General features: G+C 50.9%; 1 protein-coding gene across 3 annotated transcripts in view; it reads left to right on the forward strand.

Moving 5' to 3' along the window:
- IMPA2 (inositol monophosphatase 2) overlaps nucleotides 1-22,210 on the forward strand; it is a 50,186-nt gene that overhangs the window by 14,985 nt on the left and 12,991 nt on the right. For 2 of the 3 annotated variants that reach the window (XM_003914145.4, XM_009192379.4), the window contains exons 2-5: nucleotides 3,081-3,214; nucleotides 14,402-14,506; nucleotides 17,333-17,378; nucleotides 19,390-19,498. In XM_003914145.4, the coding sequence (XP_003914194.1) occupies nucleotides 3,081-3,214; nucleotides 14,402-14,506; nucleotides 17,333-17,378; nucleotides 19,390-19,498 (394 nt within the window). Of the gene's footprint in view, nucleotides 1-2,658; nucleotides 2,695-3,080; nucleotides 3,215-14,401; nucleotides 14,507-17,332; nucleotides 17,379-19,389; nucleotides 19,499-22,210 lie in introns of those variants that run through there. The other variant, XM_009192378.2, reaches the window with a different exon arrangement.

Below are 22,210 nucleotides of genomic sequence, written 5' to 3' on the forward strand. Positions count from 1 at the left end.
TTTCAAAGAACTCTGTGTACCTGCTGTGTGTGTGTCTGCGGAATGCCAGGGAGCATTCCTGATGCTCGGGGTACAGAAGGGAAGCAGAAAGAGCCCTGCCGTGGCGCTCCTGCCTGGGAGAGACGGTCAACAACAAAACTGACAGGAAGGAGGTTTCAGATGGGGTTTCAGATGGGACACGATAAGTTGTAGAAGGATCAGAAAACAGGAAGCCCCTGGGGCAGAAACAGATTTGGTTAGGATCAGTGAGAAAACCCCAGAGCGCAGCAGGGGAGCAACTTGGGGCTGACCTGTCCGGTGAGCTGTGAAGGGCTGGCCCTGGGATTTGGAGTTTCCCAAGGGCCCTGGGGTTTGGGGTGTGTTCTGTGAGCAGCGGGAAGCCATTGGATCATTTTCTGCAGTAAAGTGATGTGATGTAATTGGTGTCTGAAAATTCCTGTTCCAGCTGCTACATAGAGGCCATGAGGGTGGACGGTGGGAATACCATCCACCCTTGCAGGTAGCTTTACGGCTGCTCCCCATGTGGGGATGCCACAAGTGTGAAGTAAAGCCACTGTCTTCTCAGGTGGTGGTCCTGGGTGGGGAGGTCCTGGACTCACCCGGGGTGCTGGTTCAAAACCCACCCCCACCTGCCCACCCCGCCTGCGGAGATGGAACATTCTGGTCTCCTAGTGGCCCTCTTCATGTGGGGGTTTGAGAACCTGCTCTAGCTCCATGCTACTCAAGTGAGCACCCCTGCATCGGGGCCACCACAGAGCTTGCCAGAAAAGCAGCTCTCAGACCCCAGTCAGACCTGTGCGGCACCGTCTGCCCTTCCTCGAGATCCCAGAGGCGCTGCTGCCATATCTTCTCCGGGGCTGTGTCCCCTGGTTAGGGCGCCGTTCTCACCCCAGCTTTATGTACACACTCCCCACAACCCCACACCACACCAACACACACACACCCCCAGAAATCCATACACACCCAGAGATAACACACAGAGACACACACACCCTGCATCTTCCCACACCACACTGATACATACACACCCAGAGATACAGAGACACACCCTGCATCCTCTCACACCACAGCAACACACACACCCAGAGATACACACGGAGACATACACACCCTGACACCACATGAACACACACAGGTACACAACAGAGACACACACATGCCTGGAATCACCGTGGCCACACATGAGACAAACTTTGTGCCGAAGGCCTGTCTGGCCAGCTCGGGGTTGAGGGTCCTGGACCGTGGGCAGGTGCTACGGGAGCCACATGTGAGGAGTGTAAGATTCACAGACAAGGCCTGTGGAGCCTGATTTGTTGAGAGTGCTGTGTGCACATTGGTGATTTGAGAAAACTGACGTTGCGGCAATGGGCAGGAAATGGCGAACCCTGGCCAGAGGCAGGGCCTGGGTGGTGGGAGCTGGAGGGTGTCATAGGAATATGACAGTATTAGCCTAATATGGAGTATTAGGCTACCCGGTGGACATGACTGTGTGGACGCTGTATGCTTTTTTTTTGGGTATGACCTATCACATTCTGAATTTTCTATATCTCTTATTTTTGCAACCAAGATTAAAACAAAAACTGCCTCGGCTCAGTACGGGATGGGCCAGCTCTGGGATGCAGGCAGTGAGAAGAGCAGGCGGCCCCATGTGGCCCCGTGGGGAGGAGCACGTGGGAGGCTGAGTTTCGGGGGCTCCTGCCTGTTCTGTAGAATTCCCCATGTGCTGCTTCTGGCAGCAGAGGGCCTGGCGTTAGCAGGTCCTTGGTGTGTGCTTATCAGAAGCCATGATGGATGTCACGTCTGGGTACCTGGCCGACTGATGGTCCTTTTCAGAGAAATACAGGATTTTGGGATGTAGCTGGTTTTGGAAGAAGGCTCTGAGTTCGTTTTTAGGTGCTCTGACTTTGTCATCATGATGGAGACACCAAGTTGTTAAGACAGACAGAAATGGGCAAGAGCTGGGCACGGTGGCTTATGCCTGTCATCCCAGCACGTTTGGAGGCAGAGGTGGGAGGATCTCTTGAGCCCAGGAGTTTGAGACCTGCCTGGCTAACATAGCAAGACCCTGTCTCTTAAAAAAATAAAAAGTTAGCTGGGTGCAGTACCACATGCCTGTAGTCCTAGCCACTGGGGAGGCTGAGGTGGGAGGATCACTTGAGCCCTGGGGTTTGAGGTTGCTGTGAGCTGTGATTGTGACACCACAGTTCGGCCTGGGTGACAGAGAGACCTGGTCTCTAAAATAAAACAAACAAAAAGGAGAAGAAAGGCCTGGACTGGACCAGAACGGGTCCCTCTGGAGTTGTCCAGGGACTGATTAGCCACTCTTTATCCCTTCCTGTGGGTTTTCCTGGGGTTCTTGGGACCATCCCAGTCCTTGCTCCTGTGTTTAGCTGTGATGGGTTTAGACCAGTGTGTTGTGCTGGCAGCTTGCACAGCTGTGGAGCCTGTGTTGAAGCTCAGCCCTGTGGATCCTTGCATGAACTCTGAGACAGCTGATGCTGTGAGAGCGGCAGTGAGAGCTGGCCATGGTTCCTGAAACACAGTTTAGCTCTTCCAGGTCTCTCAGTGGGAACATTTACGATCAGATTCCAGGGCATGTCCCATCTCATGGGATAAAGTGAATTAGGGAAAATAAGCTTTTACTTTACACTGAAATCTCCTAAATTTGAATTCATGGGATTATATGGGGCACAGGTGTGTAACATGATCTTGTTTTGGGCAGTTCTTACAGAGGAAGTTTCATGCTCTTTTCAAAACCCCTGTGTTTTTCTTTTACTCAGAGAGAAATTGTTTCATAGGTAGGACAAAATAATTTCAAATAATTTCAAGTAATGGAGAAATGATTATTCTTGTAACGAATAATGCTGGAGTCATTAAGACTCACTGGAAACCAGAGAGCCTGGGCTGTGATATTAGCTCTGAGGTCAATGATGCAAGAAGTCAGTGACCCACAGAGCCACACCCGCTGCCCCCTCCCCATGGCAGGCTGAATGCAGAGGGGACTCAAAGGAGTGGAGAATTCCTTTGCCTGGGAGGAGGATGTTTGCATGTTTAACCCAAATCCTGTACTTTTATTTCAGATCATCAGAAAAGCCCTTACTGAGGAAAAACGTGTCTCAACGAAAACATCAGCCGCAGATCTTGTGACAGAAACGGATCACCTTGTGGAAGATTTAATTATTTCTGAGTTGCGAGAAAGGTTTCCTTCACACAGGTAGGTGCACTCCTCTGGGAAACACCCCCAGTAGCCCTGGCCACACTCACAGAGAATGCAGGGTCCGCCGGGGTGAGGGGCTCTGCCACGTGTTAGAGAACGCAGGGTCTGCCGGGGTCACACAGGGTCCGCCGGGGTGGGAGGCTCTGCCGTGTGTTAGAGAACGCAGGGTCCGCCGGGGTGAGGGGCTCTGCCGTGTGTTAGAGAACGCAGGGTCTGCCGGGGTGGGGGGCTCTGCCGTGTGTTAGAGAACGCAGGGTCTGCCAGGGTGGGGGCTCTGCCACGTGTTAGAGAATGCAGGGTCTGCCGGGGTGGGGGGCTCTGCCATGTGTTGATGTGGTCAGACATGAAGCCCTAAGCCATGCAGCCTAAACTGCAATTTGTCAGTTACTTAGTAAGCAAACTCAGCCCCGTTCTCATTCTTTTTACTGTCATCTTAACAACCATCATGTCAACGCATCCTCTTATGAGTATCGAAGCAGCTCTTTTTGCAACACATGCTCAGGAAAAGCTCCTTGCACCCCTGTACCAAACCCTTTGTTATTTCTGGAGGACCCACTAGAAGTGCGACCCACCCTAAGAAGCCTGGAGTGGTGATGTCCCCTGGTGGCCTGTGCTTGCCCAACTGCTGGGGCAACTTTCCCAGGAGGATGGGATGCCAAGTGGCACTGGCAGCCGCGTGGGGTCCCCGGCCCACCACCAGTGCTTAGTGATGCACGCCCCTCACCCAGGCCAGAGGGCACAGCGGGAGTGGCTGCCATAGCTGGGCCCCAGAGCTGTCCCCACAGGAGGCCTGTATGAGCACCTCTTAACCTTTTTGGGGTCACCCTTTGAGTATTTGATGCTAGCTATTAATCTTTTGTTCAGAAAAATTAAAATATTTACACAGCATTTTGCATAGCGTTTCAAGGGAGCCATGAACCCCAGATTGAAACATCTTCTTAAGTCTGGGGGTTTCTGAGGCCCCCCCTCACCTCTGGAGTTCTGCACTGTAGATGTTGAAGACCAGTACCTTGGATGCAAGGGATCTTTTTTCTTCGTTATGTAGAATCTCTTAAAGATGTTTAATCCAAAAACTGGAATATCAGCTATTGGATTTCTGGCTGTAGGGTATTACAGCTGTCAGGTTCCAGGTTTATATGGACTTAGGTGGCAGAAATATAGATGGTAATCTCCCTCAGTGTCCATTCAGCACATGGTAGGCTTAAAAATACTTTTCTTTTTTCTTTTTTTTTTTTTTTTTTTTTGAGACTGAGTCTTGCTCTGTCGCCCAGGCTGGAGTGCAGTGGCCGGATCTCAGCTCTCACTGCAAGCCTCACCCTGGTTCCCGCCATTTTCCTTGCCTCAGCTCTCCCAGGTAGCTGCTGGGACTACAGGTGCCCGGCCACTCTCGCCTGTTTTTGTATTTTTTTGAGACGGAGTCTCACTCTCAGGTCTCCCAGGCTGAGGCAGTGGGGCTGATCTCGGCTCACTGCAGCCCACTGGTTCACGCTTTATTCTCCAAATTTCAGCCTCCCAAGTAGCTGATTCACAGGCGCCACTGCCTCTGCTAGTTTTTGTATTTTTAGTAGAGATTTGGTTTCACCATGTTAGCCAGGATAGTCTCATCTCCTGACCTTGTGATCCACCCGCCCCGGGCCTCCCAAAGTGCTGGGATTACAGGCTTGAGCCACCGCTACCGCCAGTTTTTGTATTTTAGTAGAGACGGGGTTTCACCGTGTTAGCCAGGATGGTCTCGATCTCCTGACCTCGTGATCCGCCCGTCTCGGCCTCCCAAAGTGCTGGGATTACAGGCTTGAGCCACCGTGCCCGGCAAATACTTTTCTTTACATTTATTTTCATATATTTTTTAAGAGAGAGAGTCTTTCTCAGTTGCCCGGGCTGGAGTGCAGTGGTGTGATCATAGCTCACTGCAGCCTTGAACTCCTGGGTTCAGGTGATCCTCCTGCTTCAGCCTCCTGAGCAGCTGGGATTACAGGAGCCACTCCACCTGGCTCTTTTTTTTTTTCTTTCTGTGAATGATTATATAAATAAAAGAACAAGCCAGTGTTAAAACACTACCTTCCTTTTTTCCCGTCGTTTTTTTCTAACTTGTTAGGTTATCTCAAGGTTACCAGCTCTCCCTCTGAATTTCTGTCTGCCAGTGGCTCATGTTTGTTTTGTTGACAACCTTTGAGTTTAAGCTTCTCTTACTTCCTATTTCTTTACTCTGCTTGAGGTCAGGATCCCTCGCATTGGATACAATAGTTATAGAATGTAAAGTGTTTGTGATTTTTTTTTTTTTTTTTTTTTTTGGAGACGGAGTCTCGCTCTGTCGTTCAGGCTGGAGTGCTGCTATCTTGGCTCACTGAAACCTCCACCTCCTGGGTTCAAGCCATTCTCCTGCCGCAGCCTCCTGAGCATCTGGGACTACAGGCACCCGCCACCACGCCCAGCTAATTTTTTGTATTTTTAGTAGAGACGGGGTTTCACCTTCTTAGCCAGGATGGTCTCGATTTCCTGACCTCATGATCTGCCCGCCCCGGCCTCCCAAAGTGCTGATTACAGGCATGAGCCACCGCACCCGACCCAGTGTTTGTGATTTTTAAAAAGCCTTTTAAAACCTAATTTTAGGGTGGCTTACACCTGTAATCCCAGCACTTTGGGAGGCTGAGGCGGGCAGATCACGTGGTCAGGAGTTCGAGACCAGCCTGAACAACATGATGAAACGTCGTCCCTACTAAGAATACAAATATTAGCCCATTGTGGTGGCGTGGGCCTGTAGTCCCAGCTACTTGGGAGGCTGAGGCAGAAGAATTGCTTCAACCTGGGAGGCGGAGGTTGCAGTGAGCCGAGATCACACCACTGCACTCCAGCCTGTGTGACAGAACAAGACTCCGTCTTGAAAAATAAATAAATAAACCTAATTTTAATCAAAGGGCAATATCAAAAGAATTTATCATATGGATTCTTTGAGAGGAAACATGCTGCAGTGATGAGCCGGCTGTTTCCAGGTCCTTTATTAACCATATTGGTCTGGAGGTATCTGTGGTGATGATCCATGTGGCCATGGCAGGGGAGGGCTGGCTCATCTGTGTGGGGTCTGGTAAAGGCTTGGAGGAGATGCAAGACCAGGCACAGTGAAGTTATTGGGGCTGTGATGTGTTTCAGTCAGGTCACTTGGACAAACCGCACTCTGAGATTGCACGCAACCCACTGTTGTGTTAATGTGTGCAGTCGGTTCCATTTGTAAAAGGTAAATTTAGATACTTGCTGTTGTGTACACAAGGTAAAAGTTAATGTATTATGGGGTGAGCACAGGTACCTCCCTCCACCCTTGCAGCCTTAGGGTTGCCAGGGACCGCCAGGCTCCAGAGCTCCTTTGGAAAACCATGACCCAGAGCAGGGGATTATAGGTAGGGGAGGCAGTCTCACCTGGGAGCGTGCCCGGGGCGGACACCAGCCTCCATCTCTGAAAAGGCCCCCTGGTAGGGTCAGACCCACACACCTGTCCAGGAATCAGTGATTGAAAGCTGGCCCAGACTCTAGCCCACAAGCCAGTGGACTCTGGCCGCACCACGGTCAGCCCCAGTCTGTGTGTCACCCCCTCTCCCCCAGATCTGAGGGCGAATGTGCGGACATGGTGAAAGTGGCTGTTTTCTTCTCTGCTCGGTATGCTTCAAAAATTGAGATCAAATGAAGTTATTTTTCAGCATATGTATGTGAAGTGAGTTTTTTTGCCAATGACTAAGATTAAAAAGAAAGTAAATCTTGGGGATTTAGTTGTATTTTAGATAATAGAAAAATTGATAAATTTATGATGAGAGAAAATTGTATACATATTATGAAACAGGACATTGTGATTTTTTTTCTGCTTTCAAAGTATTTAAATATATGCCTTAAACAATATATATATATATATATATATATATATTTTTTTTTTTTTTTTTTTTTTGAGACGGAGTCTCGCTCTGTCGCCCAGGCTGGAGTGCAGTGGCCGGATCTCAGCTCACTGCAAGCTCCGCCTCCCAGGTTCACGCCATTCTCCGGCCTCAGCCTCCCGAGTAGCTGGGACTACAGGCGCCGCCACCTCGCCCGGCTAGTTTTTTGTATTTCTTAATAGAGACGGGGTTTCACCGTGTTAGCCAGGATGGTCTCGATCTCCTGACCTCGTGATCCGCCCGTCTCGGCCTCCCAAAATGCTGGGATTACAGGCTTGAGCCACCGCACCCAGCCTAAACAATATATTTAATATGAAGTTGCTTCTCATCCTGCCTTAGGAAAGACTTTTATTCTAAGCTTTTCTCTTTCCTTGATTTTAGGCTTTCATGAAATGATATTAAAGATAGACTTAAGATAGACATTTTTTTTTTTTTTTTTTGAGACGGAGTCTTGCTCTGTCACCCAGGCTGGAGTGCAGTGGCCGGATCTCAGCTCACTGCAAGCTCCGTCTCCCGGGTTTACGCCATTCTCCTGCCTCAGCCTCCGGAGTAGCTGGGACTACAGGCGCCCGCCACCTCGCCCGGCTAGTTTTTTGTATTTTTTAGTAGAGACGGGGTTTCACCGTGTTAGCCAGGATGATCTCGATCTCCTGACCTCGTGATCTGCTCGCCTCGGCCTCCCAAAGTGCTGGGATTACAGGCTTGAGCCACCGCGCCCGGCCAGATAGACATTTTTAATAAAACCTGATACAGGCTCCCTAGTTTATTTTATATCACTCATCCATGAAATCCAAAGGTTTGGTCCTTGACCTGGAAGACAGGTGTAGACTGAATCAAAGAATGATAAGGTTTAAACTTGCTTCTGGTGGGGTGCAGTGGCTCATGCCCGTAATGCTAGCACTTTGGGAGGCCAAGGTCAGAGGATTGCTTGAGCCCAGGAGTTTGAGACCAACCTGGGCAACATGGTGAATCTCCATCTCTACAAAAAAATAATTAGCTGGGCATGCTGGTGCACACTTATGTTCCCAGCTACTTGGGAGGCTGAGGTGGGAGGCTCGCTTGAGTCCTGGAGGTCGAGCTGTGATGCTGCCACTGCAGTCTAGCCTGGGTGACAGAGCAAGACTTTGTCTTAAAAGATAAATGTAGATTAAAATGAACCCTTGCATACTGTTGTTGAGAATGTACATTGGTGCAGCCACTATGAAAAACCCCACTGCACTGCAGCCTGGGCAACAGAGTGAGACCCTGTCTCAAAACAAAAGAATAAATAGTCTGGGCGCAGTGGCTCACGCCTGCAATCCCTACACTTTGGGAGGCCGAGGCGGGTGGATCACCTGAGGTCAGGTGTTTAAGACCAGCCTGGCCAACATGATGAAAGCCCATCTCTACTAAAAATACAAAAAATTAGCTGGGTGTGGTAGCGTGTGCCTGTAATCCCAGCTACTCAGGAAGCTGAGGCAGGAGAATCGCTTGAACCTGGGAGGTGGAAGTTGCAGTGAACTAAGATCCCACCCTTCGCTCCAGCCTGGGGAACAAGAGCAAAACTCTGTCTAGAAATAAATAAATAAATAAAATAAATAAATAAACTTGCTTCTGTCACTGGCCCTAGCAGCTTTGGCAAATCTTACCACTTAGGGCCTCAAACTCCTCACTTGTGAATGAGGGCCCTGACCATGGTCATCCTTGAGGTCCCAGCATTTAACTTGTAACATGACAAAAAGCAAATCAGGGCTGGGCGCAGAGACTCATGCCTGTAATCCCAGCACTTTCGGAGGCCGAGGTGGGTGGATAGCTTGAGATCAGGAGTTCAAGACCAGCTTGGCCAATATGGTGAAACCCCGTCTCTACTAAAAATATGAAAACAAATTAGCTGGGCATGGTGGCGCACGCCTGTAGTCCCAGGTACTCGGGAGGCTTAGGCAGGAGAATCGCTTGAACCTGGGAAGCGGAGGTTGCAGTGAGCCGAGATTGCACTCCTGCTTGGGCATCTCAGTGAGACTCCATCTCAGAAATAAAAATAAAAATAAAAATAAATAAGCAAACTAGCACGCTAAGGCCGAGCTTTTACAGGTTGGGTCTTTGGAGCCTGCTGTTGGCCTTGGCCACGTTAGCTGTCTCCTGCCATGCCTTGGCTTTGTGGGATGCCTGAACCTGTTTTCAGATGATGTTTTGAGTGAGATACAAGTGTAGCTGCTTGGAAAAGATTCGGTAGCATCCCTGAACTATAGCGATAGAAACCCCGTCCTTGTTCCTTCTGCGGAGCAGCCTGTTGGAGCTTCTCTGGGTTGGCCTGGGCCCAGAGATGAGGCCGGCAGCGCAAGGGTCTAGTATTTTCAGCTGTCTTCCCAGCCCTGCTCCAGAGCCGCTATGTAACCTGCTGCCCTGCAGTGCCCGTCACAGAGCGGTGTCTGTTGAGTGCGTGAGTCAAGCAAAACATCAAACGGAGTCCTTGACATGGGAAAAACATGCTCCCAGCCACCACCAGCTGGACACTGACATCCAGCGGTTTTCCCACTGGGCAGTGGCTTGTGAAGATGGGGACAGAGTGTCATAAATCATCTCCTTGGTGGACCTGCAGGGATGATCCTGACCTTCTTGTCACAGGCTAAACAGACTAAGTAGCCAGAAAAAAAAAAAAAAAGAACAAAAAAAAGAGGCTTAAAGGCGCTTGGCTGTCAACATTATAACGAGGGTTTGTTAAAACTATTTTTTTTTTAAAAAGAAAAGTGGCTCAGTTATGCAGTAGGATATAATACTCTATAATAAACTTGTTACCAAACTTTTAGCCTTAACCCAGTTGCTATTTTCCTCTTGTCTATTGGATAGGGATATGGAATGTTCTTTCTTTCCCTAAGTTTAGTCATGTGCATTGTTTTTTTTCCTATTTATATTGTGAGTTTTTTTTTTTTTTTTGAGATGGAATCTTGCTCTGTAGCCCAGGCTGGAGTGCAGTGGTGTAATCTCGGCTCACTGCAACCTCCGCCTCCCGGGTTCAGGCGATTCTCCTGTCTCACTGTCCCAAGTATCTGGGATTACAGGCAGGCACCACTATGTCCGGGTAATTTTCATATTTTTAGTAGAGATGGGGTTCCACCATGTTGGCCAGGCTGGTCTTGAACTCCTGACCTCAAGTGATCCACCCACCTCGGCCTCCCAGAGTGCTGGGATTACAGGTGCGAGCCACCGTGCCCAGCCTATGTGGTGGATTGTATGTAGATGTTCCAGTGGCTTTTAGGAAAGTCTTTTATGATTTCACACATCTGTCCACAGTCATGTCTGCAGAGCAGACTCTCCACACTCCCTCTGCAGAGAGCTGCAGAATATTCTGTTTCACAGGTATTTGCTTCCTACATGAGTAAAATCAGGTTTAAGTGAATAAAAATTGTACATCTCTTCCCGTGTACCAGGGAAGTATTTGTGGTGCCTGCAAAGACCAAGCACAGTTCACGCCTCTGCTGGCCTTCACACCGCTGCAGCCAGGCAGTACAGAAGCCCGGCTCCCTGCTGCCCACAAGCATGAGGCAGGTGGGAAGGGGGATGCGTGCCACCTTGCAGGCGGGCAGGCAGGCTCATGGGCAGAGTTGTACACAAGGCGGGTGACAAGGAAGACAGCTGTAGAGTATGAATGATCAGCTGCTGGAAAACATCCAGTGCTCAATGTGGGTACTTAGAGTTATTCTCATAAAAAATGTGAGGCAGTTAGTCAGGTGTGGTGATGCACGCCTGTGGTCCCAGCTACTCAGGAGGCTGAGGCAGGAGGATTGCTTGAGCCCAGCGGTTTGTGGCTTCAGTGAGCCATTATTGTGCCACTGCAATCCAGCCCGGCTGACAGAGCGAGACCGTGTCTCCAAGAAAAAAAAAAGATTTCTATAAGTACTTGCTGGGTTACACTAAATGAACCTAAAAACAGATAGATAAATAATGAAGGTTACACAGAGCAGAAGCTTTGTTAACAGATTAACTTACATTAATAGTTGCTGCTGGGAAAACAAGCTGTTGGTGACTTCCCTAAAGGGTGTCCCACACGTCTGGCAAATGAACAGACACGGCTCCTGCTCCCGAACATCCTGGGAGGCACGTGGGCATGCTGTGTGGGTGGTCTGGGTGCTGCAGCCTGAGCTGTCAGGGGTGTGGGGTGTCAGTGCATGCAGACCCACACTGCCTCCTCCTTCCTTTGCACTGCTTCCCTTTCCTACTTGAAGTCAGGTTTGAAAAGGAGAAGAATCGCACATTCCTCCTCAGTTTCTTAGAAACTTACCTTTGTGCCTGAGTCATTTCTAGTCCCTTTGGACCTGAGTCATATCTGTTCACTGCTTTGTCAACCTTTTGCCCAGTTTAAGCTTTTGCAGTTGCTCCTTGTATGTGTGTTTTCAGGGTGTGGAGTGTTTTCTTTAGAGACGTCATCGCAGAAGAGGAAAGTCACGTCGCTCCACAAGACGTGGACAACAGATTTAGTGCCTGAAATTTCTAGGAAAACTGGCAGTGCTGACAGCACTCATGGTCACGCCCTAAGTGGAATCATCATCTGTGTGTCACCTGCATGCTGCTGTGGTCAGGAGACAGGCTCCCCACCCCCTGCGCCACCTGCCATTGTGGCTTCTACCCACCATTTGTTCCTCCTAGACCTGTGTGGGGAGCACCAGTTCCTGAGCAGGGGCTCTGGCTGGTGGGCCCGTGCATCACCTGACCCCGAAGCATGTGGACAACTGATAGTGGAGAGGCAGTTCCTGAAAGGAGCGCGGCATGCAGTGTAGACGAAGAACCAGAAGCCTGGGTTCATCGCATCTCATCTGCCTTGCCTGGCCAGGCTGAAAGCTCCAGGGGCAGACTGAGCCTGCCGGGCTCTCCAGGAACAGCTGAGGATTGCTTGGGTGTCTTGTCCAGTGCCCCTGGCTTGACCTGACCTGGTCTTCCTGGCTCAGAAGCCCCTACTCATTTGTGGGTTTCTCTAGGGGGCCAGGGAGGAGGTGGCACAGCCTGAGATGATGCATGTGCACTTGTCATATCCCAGGGGTGTATTTCTAGATAATTTATCAGCAAAATGGAGGGGCTGGATGACTCTGCATCCCATGCATGAACTTCATAACCGAGCAATGGAAGGATGGTCCCAGAGTGGATGGGGACCAGGTTACAGTGTGTACGGCAGCTCCTGTGCATAGAAAAGTGACATAGGGCCAGGCGCGGTGGCTCACACCTGCAATCCCAGCACTTTGGGAGGCTGAGGTGGGCGTATCACGAGGTCAGGAGTTCAAGACCAGCCTGGCCAACATGGTGAAGCCCTGTCTCCACTAAAGATACAAAAAATTAGTCAGGTGTGGTGCACGCCTGTAATCCCAGCTACTCGTGAGGCTGAGGCAGGAGAATCGCCTGAACCCAGGAGGCGGAGGTTGCAGTGAGACGGAGTCTCGCTCTCCCAGGCTGGACTGCAGTAATGTGATCTCAGCTCACTGCAACCTCCGCCTCCCGGGTTCAAGCAATTCTCCTCTCTCAGTCTCAAGTAGCTGGGATTACAGGTGCACGCCACCACACCCAGCTAATTTTTGTGTTTTTAGTAGAGACGGGGTTTCACCAAGCTGGCCAGGCTGGTCTCCAACTCCTGACCTCAGGTGATCTGCCCGTCTTGGCCTCCCACAGTGCTAGGATTACAGACGGGAGCCACCGTGCCCGGCTTGCTTTTCAGTCATTTTTTTTTCTTATTTTCTGCAGGTCTCCTTTTTCTCTAGTGCACATGTGAACCCGGCACAGGAACCGGATAGAAAACCTTTCAGCAAGGCCACATAATCATGCACAGAACAGATGTTTGCCCAGTGCCTGCCCAAGGCCCCACCCTTAGTGAACCTGGGACGGTCCAAACGTGTGCAGAGCACTGCCCTGAATGCTTTAGGTCTGGTCTTTTCTTTGATCCTGAGAATGCCTTTGGAAGGTGTAAGCAGTGGCCAGCTCCACAGGGACGAGCCTGCAGAAGGTAGACTGCGAAGACACCTGACCGCAGGCACCTTCCCTGTGTGTGTGGGCCTGCGTGTGGGTGGGGTGCAGGAGAAAGGGTGACAGTCCATGGGGCCAGAGTGCCTTCCCTTGTTTTTGGCCTGAGCAGGGGGTGCTGGGAGGTACCATTTGTGGAGGTAGAGGCAAGTAGAGAAAATCAGGAGTTCCCTTCTGTGCAGGTGAATCTTGAGAGGACATTGTCTCGGTCAGGTTCCTAGGAGGACAGACGTACACTCAAGTGAGGATTGTAGGCGGCCTTGTTTGCAGAGGGACTCATTACGAAGGAGGGGCCAGCCCAGGGCCTGCTGCAGAGTGCAGGAACAGGCAGCCCATGTCCCTCTAGCAGGAGTGTGTCAAGGAGGCCACATGGAGGAGTGGAGCCTGCACAGGGCACATGGGGCAGGGGTGGGCAGGGAGTGTCCCAGCCTCTCTCCTTCCTGCATCCCCACCCTTGCTTGCTCCCAGAGGGAAGCTGGATTTGTGACTGGCCAATATAGCAAGACCCCATCTCTACAAAAATAAAAATATTAGCTGACTGTGTTGGTATGCGTCTGTAGTCCCAGCTGCTTGGGAGAACAAAGCAGGAGGGTTGCTTGAATCCAGGAGCTGGAGGCTGCACGAGCTATGACGATACCACTGCACTCCAGCCTGGGCAACAGATCAAGAACCTCTCTCTTAAGAGACAACAAAAAAACCAGAGAAGTCAGAGAGCAGGGCAGGAAGGGCCCCTTTGGGAAATGACCCAGCTGCCGGGTGCTCTGTTCGTCACCTGTGTCTGCAGTTCAGGTGAGCCAGGCTGGGTGCAGACGTGGGAGGTCTCAGCTGCAAGTGACATTTAACCCCTCGGTGCCCAGGTATCAGCACCGACTGGGAGAATCGAAGTCAGAGTCCTGGGCCACCTTGCTTGGTTATCTCTCATCAGCCCCCTCCCCTCCAGACTGAAGTTAAAGCCGAGTTTAGTTTTGCTTCCGAAGATTTGTTTTCCCGTGTTCTTCGCGCTGGTGTTTCTCTGCCTGGCCTGCTGGAATCCCTGGTGCTCTTTCCGAACGCCGGCTGGCACTGAGGTGCCACTCTGTGTTCTAAACCCTGCTGAGTAGGTTGGCTGGCAGGCAGGTCAAAAAGCACATGGTTGTTTAAAGACTCTGCCTCTGTCTGACCCAGGGAAACCGTAATGACATCCGTTTGCTGTGCCACCTTTTTCTTGAACGGGACTGGAAGTAATTTGAGGCACGTTGTTCTGTGTCCTTGGTGCATTTTCTCAGGCTAGGTTCCTCCACTGCAGGTTCATTGCCGAAGAGGCCGCGGCTTCTGGGGCCAAGTGTGTGCTCACCCACAACCCGACCTGGATCATCGACCCAATCGACGGTACCTGCAATTTTGTGCACAGGTGAGCTCGGCAGGGATCGTCTCCGTTGCAGGGCTTAACACGTCCTCGTCTGTGAGATTTTGTCTTTCCATAAGCAGCATTTGTTTAAGGCAGGAATATATAAACAGACCAATAGTAGGCTCATAGTCTCGTTAGAAAGATGTTCAGATCTTGGTATTTTTAAAATAAGATTTTCCAGGCCGGGCGCGGTGGCTCAAGCCTGTAATCCCAGCACTTTGGGAGGCCGAGACGGGCGGATCACGAGGTCAGGAGATCGAGACCATCCTGGCTAACACGGTGAAACCCCGTCTCTACTAAAAAAAAAATACAAAAAACTAGCCGGGCGAGGTGGTGGGCGCCTGTAGTCCCAGCCACCGAGGCTGAGGCAGGAGAATGGCTGAACTGGAGGCAGCGGAGTTTGCAGTGAGCTGAGATCCGCCACTGCACTCCGCAGCCTGGGCGACAGGAGCCAGACTCCGGCCCCCAAAAAAAAAAAAAAAAAAAATAAAAAATAAAATAAAATAAAATAAGATTTTCCATTTGTGAGAGGCTCTTGGAGTATGTAAGGAAATCTGCACTTTGCTTTAAAACTTAGCTTGTTACGTTAAAATGCAAAGTTATACAGCATTTAACAAGGACCCCTTCGAGGAGTCTGACTCCCCTCACACCCCATCCCCACTGGAGAAAAAGGTGAGGTTGGGATACAAAGCCTGTGCTGCCCCACAGTGGCCGGAGCCCGAGGTGTAGAGAGCGGCCTGTGACGGGTGAGATTTGAGAGCCATCTTCCTGTATGCATGTCCCCTAGTTACAAAAAGCAGGGGGTTTGGGGAGGTCAGGGGGGCCCGTGTGGGGAGGTGAAGGGAATGGAGCTTCGGGGATGGTGTAGTGACAGCGATGTGAAGGTGACAGGGACACGACCACAGGCGTTCTCTGACAGGGGCGGGTGATGGTGCTGCACTGCCTGTCTACACGCACAGGTGGCTGGGGACCTGGGGCACAGAGCACGATGTGGCTTTCACAGAGGGTAGTTCTCCAGCTCTGGAGAACCCTGGAGAGATTCCCGTTCCATGGGCGGGTGGCTCGCTGCCCAAGGGCCAGCAGTGCACGCCCACACACTGGGCTGCACGCGCTGAGCAGGAAGGGTGAGCAGAGCCCGGTGTGGGCTCCTTTATGATCTGCCTCTGATGGCACGTTTATATGTAAAAATGAAGTTACTCCATGCTCAGTACGGCCTTTTTCTAGGTGAGCTGCCTCTGCACCCGAAGCTGTGGCCGGGCTGTGGCTCTGCCCACCCAGCACTTTAGAGGCCGAGACGGGCGGATCACGAGGGTCAGAGAGATCGAGACCATCCTACACACGGGTGAAACCCCATCTTTACTAAAAATTACAAAAAACTAGCCGGGCTAGGTGGCGGGCGCTCTGTAGTCCCAGCTACCTCGAGGCTGAGGCAGGAGAATGGCTGAACTGGGAGCATGGAGCTTGCAGTGAGCTGAGATCCGCCACTGCACTCCAGCCTGGGTGATAGAGCAAGACTCCGGCCTCCAAAAAAAAAAAAAAAAAAAAATTGCCAGCTCACAAGGTGACCCTTTTGAGGCAGTGGAGTCGTGCCATCTGGTGCCAGCAAATCTGTCATCAGTCTCTCCTCTCATTTCAACGAAAGCAGGATCCTTCCCCGGGCTCTCCTCCCCAGAGTACGTCACTGAGTGGAACCTCATTGCTTCTGCCTGCTTGTGGTTCCAGGGTGCTCATAATGGTGACATGGCAGGTGAAGCCCTGTCACATGGTGAAGGCCACACGTTATCCAAGGGTCTTCAGTGGCTCCAGAGACACAGTTTCCAGTGCTTTCCTGTCTGTGCCCCTGGAGGGATCCTGGGACTGGGGAGGTGACTGGGAAAAGAGTAGCAATTTCAGAACAGACTCCAGAGCTGATTCTGACAGTTCCTGAACCCCACGCTACAGCTGTGGTGGTCATTGTGGTCTGAAGACATCCGAAAGCCACCAGCAGCTGCCACTCAGATGGTGCCTGTTCACCCCTGTGCCCACCAGCGCTGGGCCACAGCAGTGGGAGAAAGCTCTCCTGGGCACGGGAACAAGTGTGAGGCCTGGCACATGGTGCATCTGCCCTGGAAGCCAGCGGCTCACCCCAGGGTCCCGCACACCCCGGCAGTCAGAGTTGCGTTTGTGTACAATTGGTTTTGCATTTTTCCTGTCAGTTTGCAGTACCCAGCCTTTCCTGCCTGTTTTTAAGCTCCAATGGTCTGCCTGTAAAGGAAGGATTATTTTGCAGATATTGAGCAGCAATAGCCGAATCACAAAACTGCAGGCAAACTGATCATGAAAACTGTCTGCAGCCATGGCTGTCCCTGCAGCTGGCTACTGGGCACTCAGGCAGGGACAGGGATGCTAGCAGTGCCGCAAGGTGGGCTGTGGCTCAGAACTGGCCCCCGTGGGGAGGCTGTGGTGCCTTCTGGGACCACCTGTCTGGCACCCCACCTGGGACTGGATCTGGTGTTTGGGGAGGGCTCTGCTGTCCCTTTAGGTCCGGAGAACCAGAAAACGGATGATTGAGATCCTTTCTAGTTGGGCATCAGAGGGTGGTTGAGTTACGTCAGTCTTATGTGACTTTCACAGTGCTGTTTGCTTTCAAGGTTAACTGTCTTACAACATGGTCAGTTTATTCTGTTTGTCTTGGAAGCAGTTAGTGGAACTGTGGGAAGTAGTTTTTAACAACCAACCCCCCCAGAGCGTAGGAAGGTCCTTCAGAGCCTGTGGGGACGGCACGGCACACAGGTTCCCGAGAGCTGCGCTCTGGTTCCAGAGAATAAACCCTTCTGTTTTCCTTTGCAGATTCCCGACTGTGGCGGTTAGCATTGGATTTGCCGTTCGACAAGAGGTGCGGGTGTGGCCTGGGTCCGGGGCCTCTCCCTGGGCTCCCTCTGGCCATCCTTCCTTTCTGGCTTCAGCCTCTGTGCGCCTGGTTTGCTGTTTGCCCTGTGCCTTAATCATGACTGGCAAATCCAAGCCTGTGGGTTTCAAATCCGAGAAAATAAACAAGTCCAGACTGGCTTTGGGGTGTGCAGGGTGGGGCTCTGTGGCTGGCCCTTGTCCCCTGTGGAGGGCTGGCCCCGTGTTACCCGGGTCTATTTGTGACACTGCTGTGGAAGCAGAAGTCCTAAGTGAGCGGTCCAAGTGCATCTCCAGCTGACCCCTAGAGCGTGTGATCTCACAAACTAAAAGGAGCACTTATTTTTGGAGAACATCCTCAATCCCAATATTCTAATAATTCTTTCTTATCTTCCTCTGGTTATTAGCATGAGAACGTGGCTCTCTCATGGTTCCCATAGGCCTTCTGAACTACACAGTGTTGTGGGACCTGCATGGAAGGCGTGGGGCTGAGGTTTTAACCTTATTAAGTAATTCAAGCAGCAGCACTGAGAAGAGCCTTAATTTCTATGTAATTGAAACAGTTTTATTTAAATAGGACTGAGTGCTCTGTGTCTCCCAAAGCAGCCCTGCTTCAGAGCAGCATTTGTGCAGCTTCACCTTAGTCTCAGCGCAGACTCCCTGGCAGGGGAGCTGAGAGAAGTACTTAAGTTGAAGTATTTAAAGTTAAGTACTAAAGTATCTCAAAGTACTTAAGCTGAAGATAACAATCGTAATACTGTAATTTGTCTAAGGATGCGATGATTGACTTCTCTGTTAAATCGTATCGTGGTGCCCAGCGTGGGCGGGAGGCTGAGCAGTACTTCAGGGGTTGATTGATGCTCTGTGACTGTGCGAAGGGGCTGCTGGAATGGCTGGCTAGGTCCTCCGCCCTTCTCTGGGTCGGCTAGGGTCTGTCCTATGTTCCTAGACTGAATACGGGAGCTCCTGGCTTATGGTGGTGGGCTGGGGCTGGGACATTCCTCTGCAGTCTGGGAGCCCTTCACAGGCCTCAGGAACCAGCTGAATTCTAGGACTGACCTGGTCATGAGGATTCCTTTAAAGCCAGGGTACTGGACAGGGAAGGATGACGAAATGCTGCCAGACACCTGCAGGCTCTGAGTAGCGTGGACTGAATGACACCCCCAACCCCCAGAAATAAACCCTTTCTCTGTAGCTTGGGGTGTCCACTCCAGGGTGGCTGTGCTCACCCCAGGGCCGGCCAAGGCTTTCCTAAGGCATTTGGCCGGGGTGTTTTTTAAAATTTTCCAGAGAGGTGAAAACTTGGCTAACTTGCTAAACAAGCACACTGGCCCTTGTTCACCCTGAGTGGTGAAAAGTCGGTAGAGGAAAGGTCACAGAGGTGTGCGGCCGTGGGCCCCCGTCCTTTTCCACGCTGACCTTCCTTTTGCTGCTTCATCCTGGGAGGCTGTGGTCTGACGCGTTGTCCCCCGATGTGGGGCAGTGGGGCCGCTGTTCAGTGCACTGCCTGCTCACGGACCAGTCCCCTGTCTGCAGCGCCACCTCTTCCTCGCTGGGGCTGTCCTTGGGCTTCTGAGATCCTGCTGGCTTTACAGATGCATTCTCTCCTCACCCATCAGCAGTGCTGAGGATTTCTTATGGGGTTTGGTTAGAGTCACAAGTAACCTTTTTTTCCAGCAACAAAAGGGGCCTTTCTAAAAAATTAAGCTTTTTCAATAACTTCTGGTTACTGCTTGTTTTGATGTTAATTTTCAAAGCTTTATTAGTCCGAATATGTTTTAAAATGTAGTTGTTTAGCAAAAGCAAGCTTGCTTTTATGTCCAGGTCTCATTTTAAATGCAGGCACTGCTTTTTCTCAGTTGCTTTTGGAGAGGTAATTTCTGTCACAGCGTCATATGTTATCCTAACACCTAGGGCAGCCTTCATCTTTGAAGGACGTTTTTTTCCACATCAAATGAGTGAACCGTCTTTGTTTTCTGTCCTGCCTCTGCCGTCCACAGCTGGAATTCGGAGTGATTTACCACTGCACGGAGGAGCGGCTGTACACGGGCCGGCGGGGCGGGGGTGCCTTCTGCAACGGCCAGCGGCTCCGGGTCTCCGGGGAGACAGGTGGGCTTCACGAGGCTGGTCTCAGGTTATTTCTGAAAGAAAAGTGTGAAAGGAGAATGCCAAAGCCACCATGGTGTGGGATGGGGGTGGAGGTCCCTTGCTGATGGTGTCGTCTCTGTTTAGGGACGTCGTGTCCCTGATGAACTGGAAATGGAGCCAGTTCTGTATCTTAGTGTTTTTGCTCACGTGGCCGGAGCTTTAAATAGCCTCATTCTGCTTTGCACTCACATCCCTCATCTTTCAGGCTAAAAGCACTCCAGTCGCAGTCAAGATTTGGTCGTAGTGGGATTGGGTGAGCAGCCTTAGGCCAGGTGCAGTCAGAGCACGCTTGTTCCCCTCAGAGCGCCCTGGCATACCTTGGTGGTCCCGATTTTGCCCAGGCCCTGCTGCCCAGGTGCAGTCTGTGGTCCCTGAGTGTGCACAACAGTAACTGGCTTCAGCTTCTGCGAGAAGAACCATCCTCAGGAATGAATCATGTAAAGAGGCACCTTAGCTCCACTCTGCAGTTACGGCCTGCCCTGATTTCCTTAGCCCAGAATTTCAGGGTCATCCAGTGGCTCTGAGAGGGGGGCTCCCGTTCCCTGCATACTGCCTGTCCTGAATGGGCCAGTTTAGGTTTTCACTGATTCTTTTTGGCCTTTCTCCCACATGGATCAATCTGGTGAAATTTTTTTTTTTTTTTTTGAGATGGAGCCTCACACTGTCGCCCAGGCTGGGGTGTAGTGGTGCCATCTCGGCTCACTGCAAGCTCCGCCTCCTGAGTTCACGCCATTCTTCTGCCTCAGCCTCCCGAGTAACTGGGACTACAGGCGCCCGCCACCATGCCCGGCTAGTTTTTTGTATTTTTAGTAGAGACGGAGTTTCACCGTGTTAGCCAGGATGGTTTCGATCTCCTGACCTCGTGATCTGCCCGCCTCGGCCTCCCAAAGTGCTGGGATTACAGGTGTGAGCCGCTGCGCCCGGCCAATCTGGTGATATTTGACTGCATTGTGAGACAGGTACTGCAGGGAACAGAAGAGTGCCAGACAAATGAGAGAAGCCGCAGACTAGCAGCAGCTGCATGGGAGATTTTACAAGCTCTGTAATACCTGCAAGTTTGGGTTTGAAAAGGCGGAAGTGCACTGTTGCTTGTTTCTGCCTTGTACGTTTCTGGCGTGGACATCATGCAGGGCGCCCCATCTCTTTCCCTGCCAGTTACACTCTTTCTTCTGCTCTCCCATCAGCCTCCTTGTGCCTCCCCTCTTGACCCATTTCCAGCCTCTCTTAAAAATTCCTTTCCTGGCAGCCTTTCTTCATTGTCTGTATTTATTCCTACTTCTTTCCTCCCTGGCTTGTGCCTGTGTGCCCAGATGGCCTCTGAGGCAGTGAGAGGAACTATGGCCACGGCCCATCTCTGATGCTGTGAGCCCGTGCAGCCAGGAACGTGGTGGAGCAGGATGGATAAAGTATCAGAAGAGGTCCTGCCACTGCGTGAGGGACAGGATGGGCAAGATTGTGCAAAGGAGAGGAGGCGGCTGCAGGAGAGCCCAGAGCAGGAGAAGGGAGAAGTCATGGGGGCCTCTGAGGGGAAGACAGCAGCTGGACTCACCAGTTAGCTTCTGAACCCAGAGAGGTCTTGGAGTGGCCTCTGGCTCCGCCTCAACTTCCCTCTCCAGAAGTGTTTTGTTTGGCAGTGAAAAAAGTAGCTTTAATTACAGCTGTGTGTGCCAGGAGGTGCCCACTCCAGCCTCATTGTGTAACCGGTGGTGAGGAAGCATGCTATGAAGCATGCTCGGGTGAACTTTGCTCTATATTTCACTGGATTATAACACCGAACTCTTATTAACACGCTCTTGGCGTCCTGGCCGCCCGCCTGTGTAGCTCAGTCAGGCTGCAGCTCTGCGTCCTCCCAGCCTGCAGGCCGCTAGCTCAACCACCAACTCCACTAGGGCAAGGATTTGTCCGGGTCCCCTTTGTGTGACCCCCAGTGGGCCTGGTAATTTCGTAGAATGAAGGAAACATGAAGTGCTGAAGCTCATTTGTGACTTTAGAAAAATTCTGATGGATAAAGCAGATAGCTGCTGCCGGTCTGAGGCTTCGCTCATTTGTCTGGCACTCTTCTGTTCCCTACAGTACCTGTCTCACAATGCAGTCAAATGTCACCAGATTCATCCATATGGGAAAAAGGCCAAAAAGCATCCGTGAAAACCTAAACTGGCCCATTCAGGACAGGCGGTTCCACGTGTTTTCTGCCATGGTGGTTTTCTTTCCTATGGGCAGATGGACTTCAGGAGACGAGAGTGCATGCTTTTCAGTAGCACCGTCTCTTGGCACCATGCAGACCTGATTTCAGATCCTGATACTGCCGCCTGTTTTTTTTTTTTTTAGAAGAGTTTTTTTTTAGAAGAGTAGAAGAGTTTTCTTGAATTACAGTTTTTAATATATTTTTTAATATTTTTAATATTAATTTAATATTTAGTATTTTAATAATATTTAATTTGGAAATATCCAAATTGTGTTGCTTTGTTTTTTGTCTTCTGGGACTTGAATGTATGTTAGGCCCTCACTATCATTTCCTCTTGCATTCTTTTTATCTTTTCCACCAATTATTTAAAAAAGTTTCTTCTTTTTCACCCTCAGTTTCCTGCAAAGCATAATGTCTTGTGTTTATTCATTGTGTTGCTTTTAGTTTGTCTTCTTTTCTGAAATATTTCCTTTATGTAATTTTTCCTA

Source organism: Papio anubis, chromosome 19 (genome assembly GCF_008728515.1).
Source record: "Papio anubis isolate 15944 chromosome 19, Panubis1.0, whole genome shotgun sequence".
Lineage (NCBI taxonomy): Eukaryota > Metazoa > Chordata > Mammalia > Primates > Cercopithecidae > Papio > Papio anubis.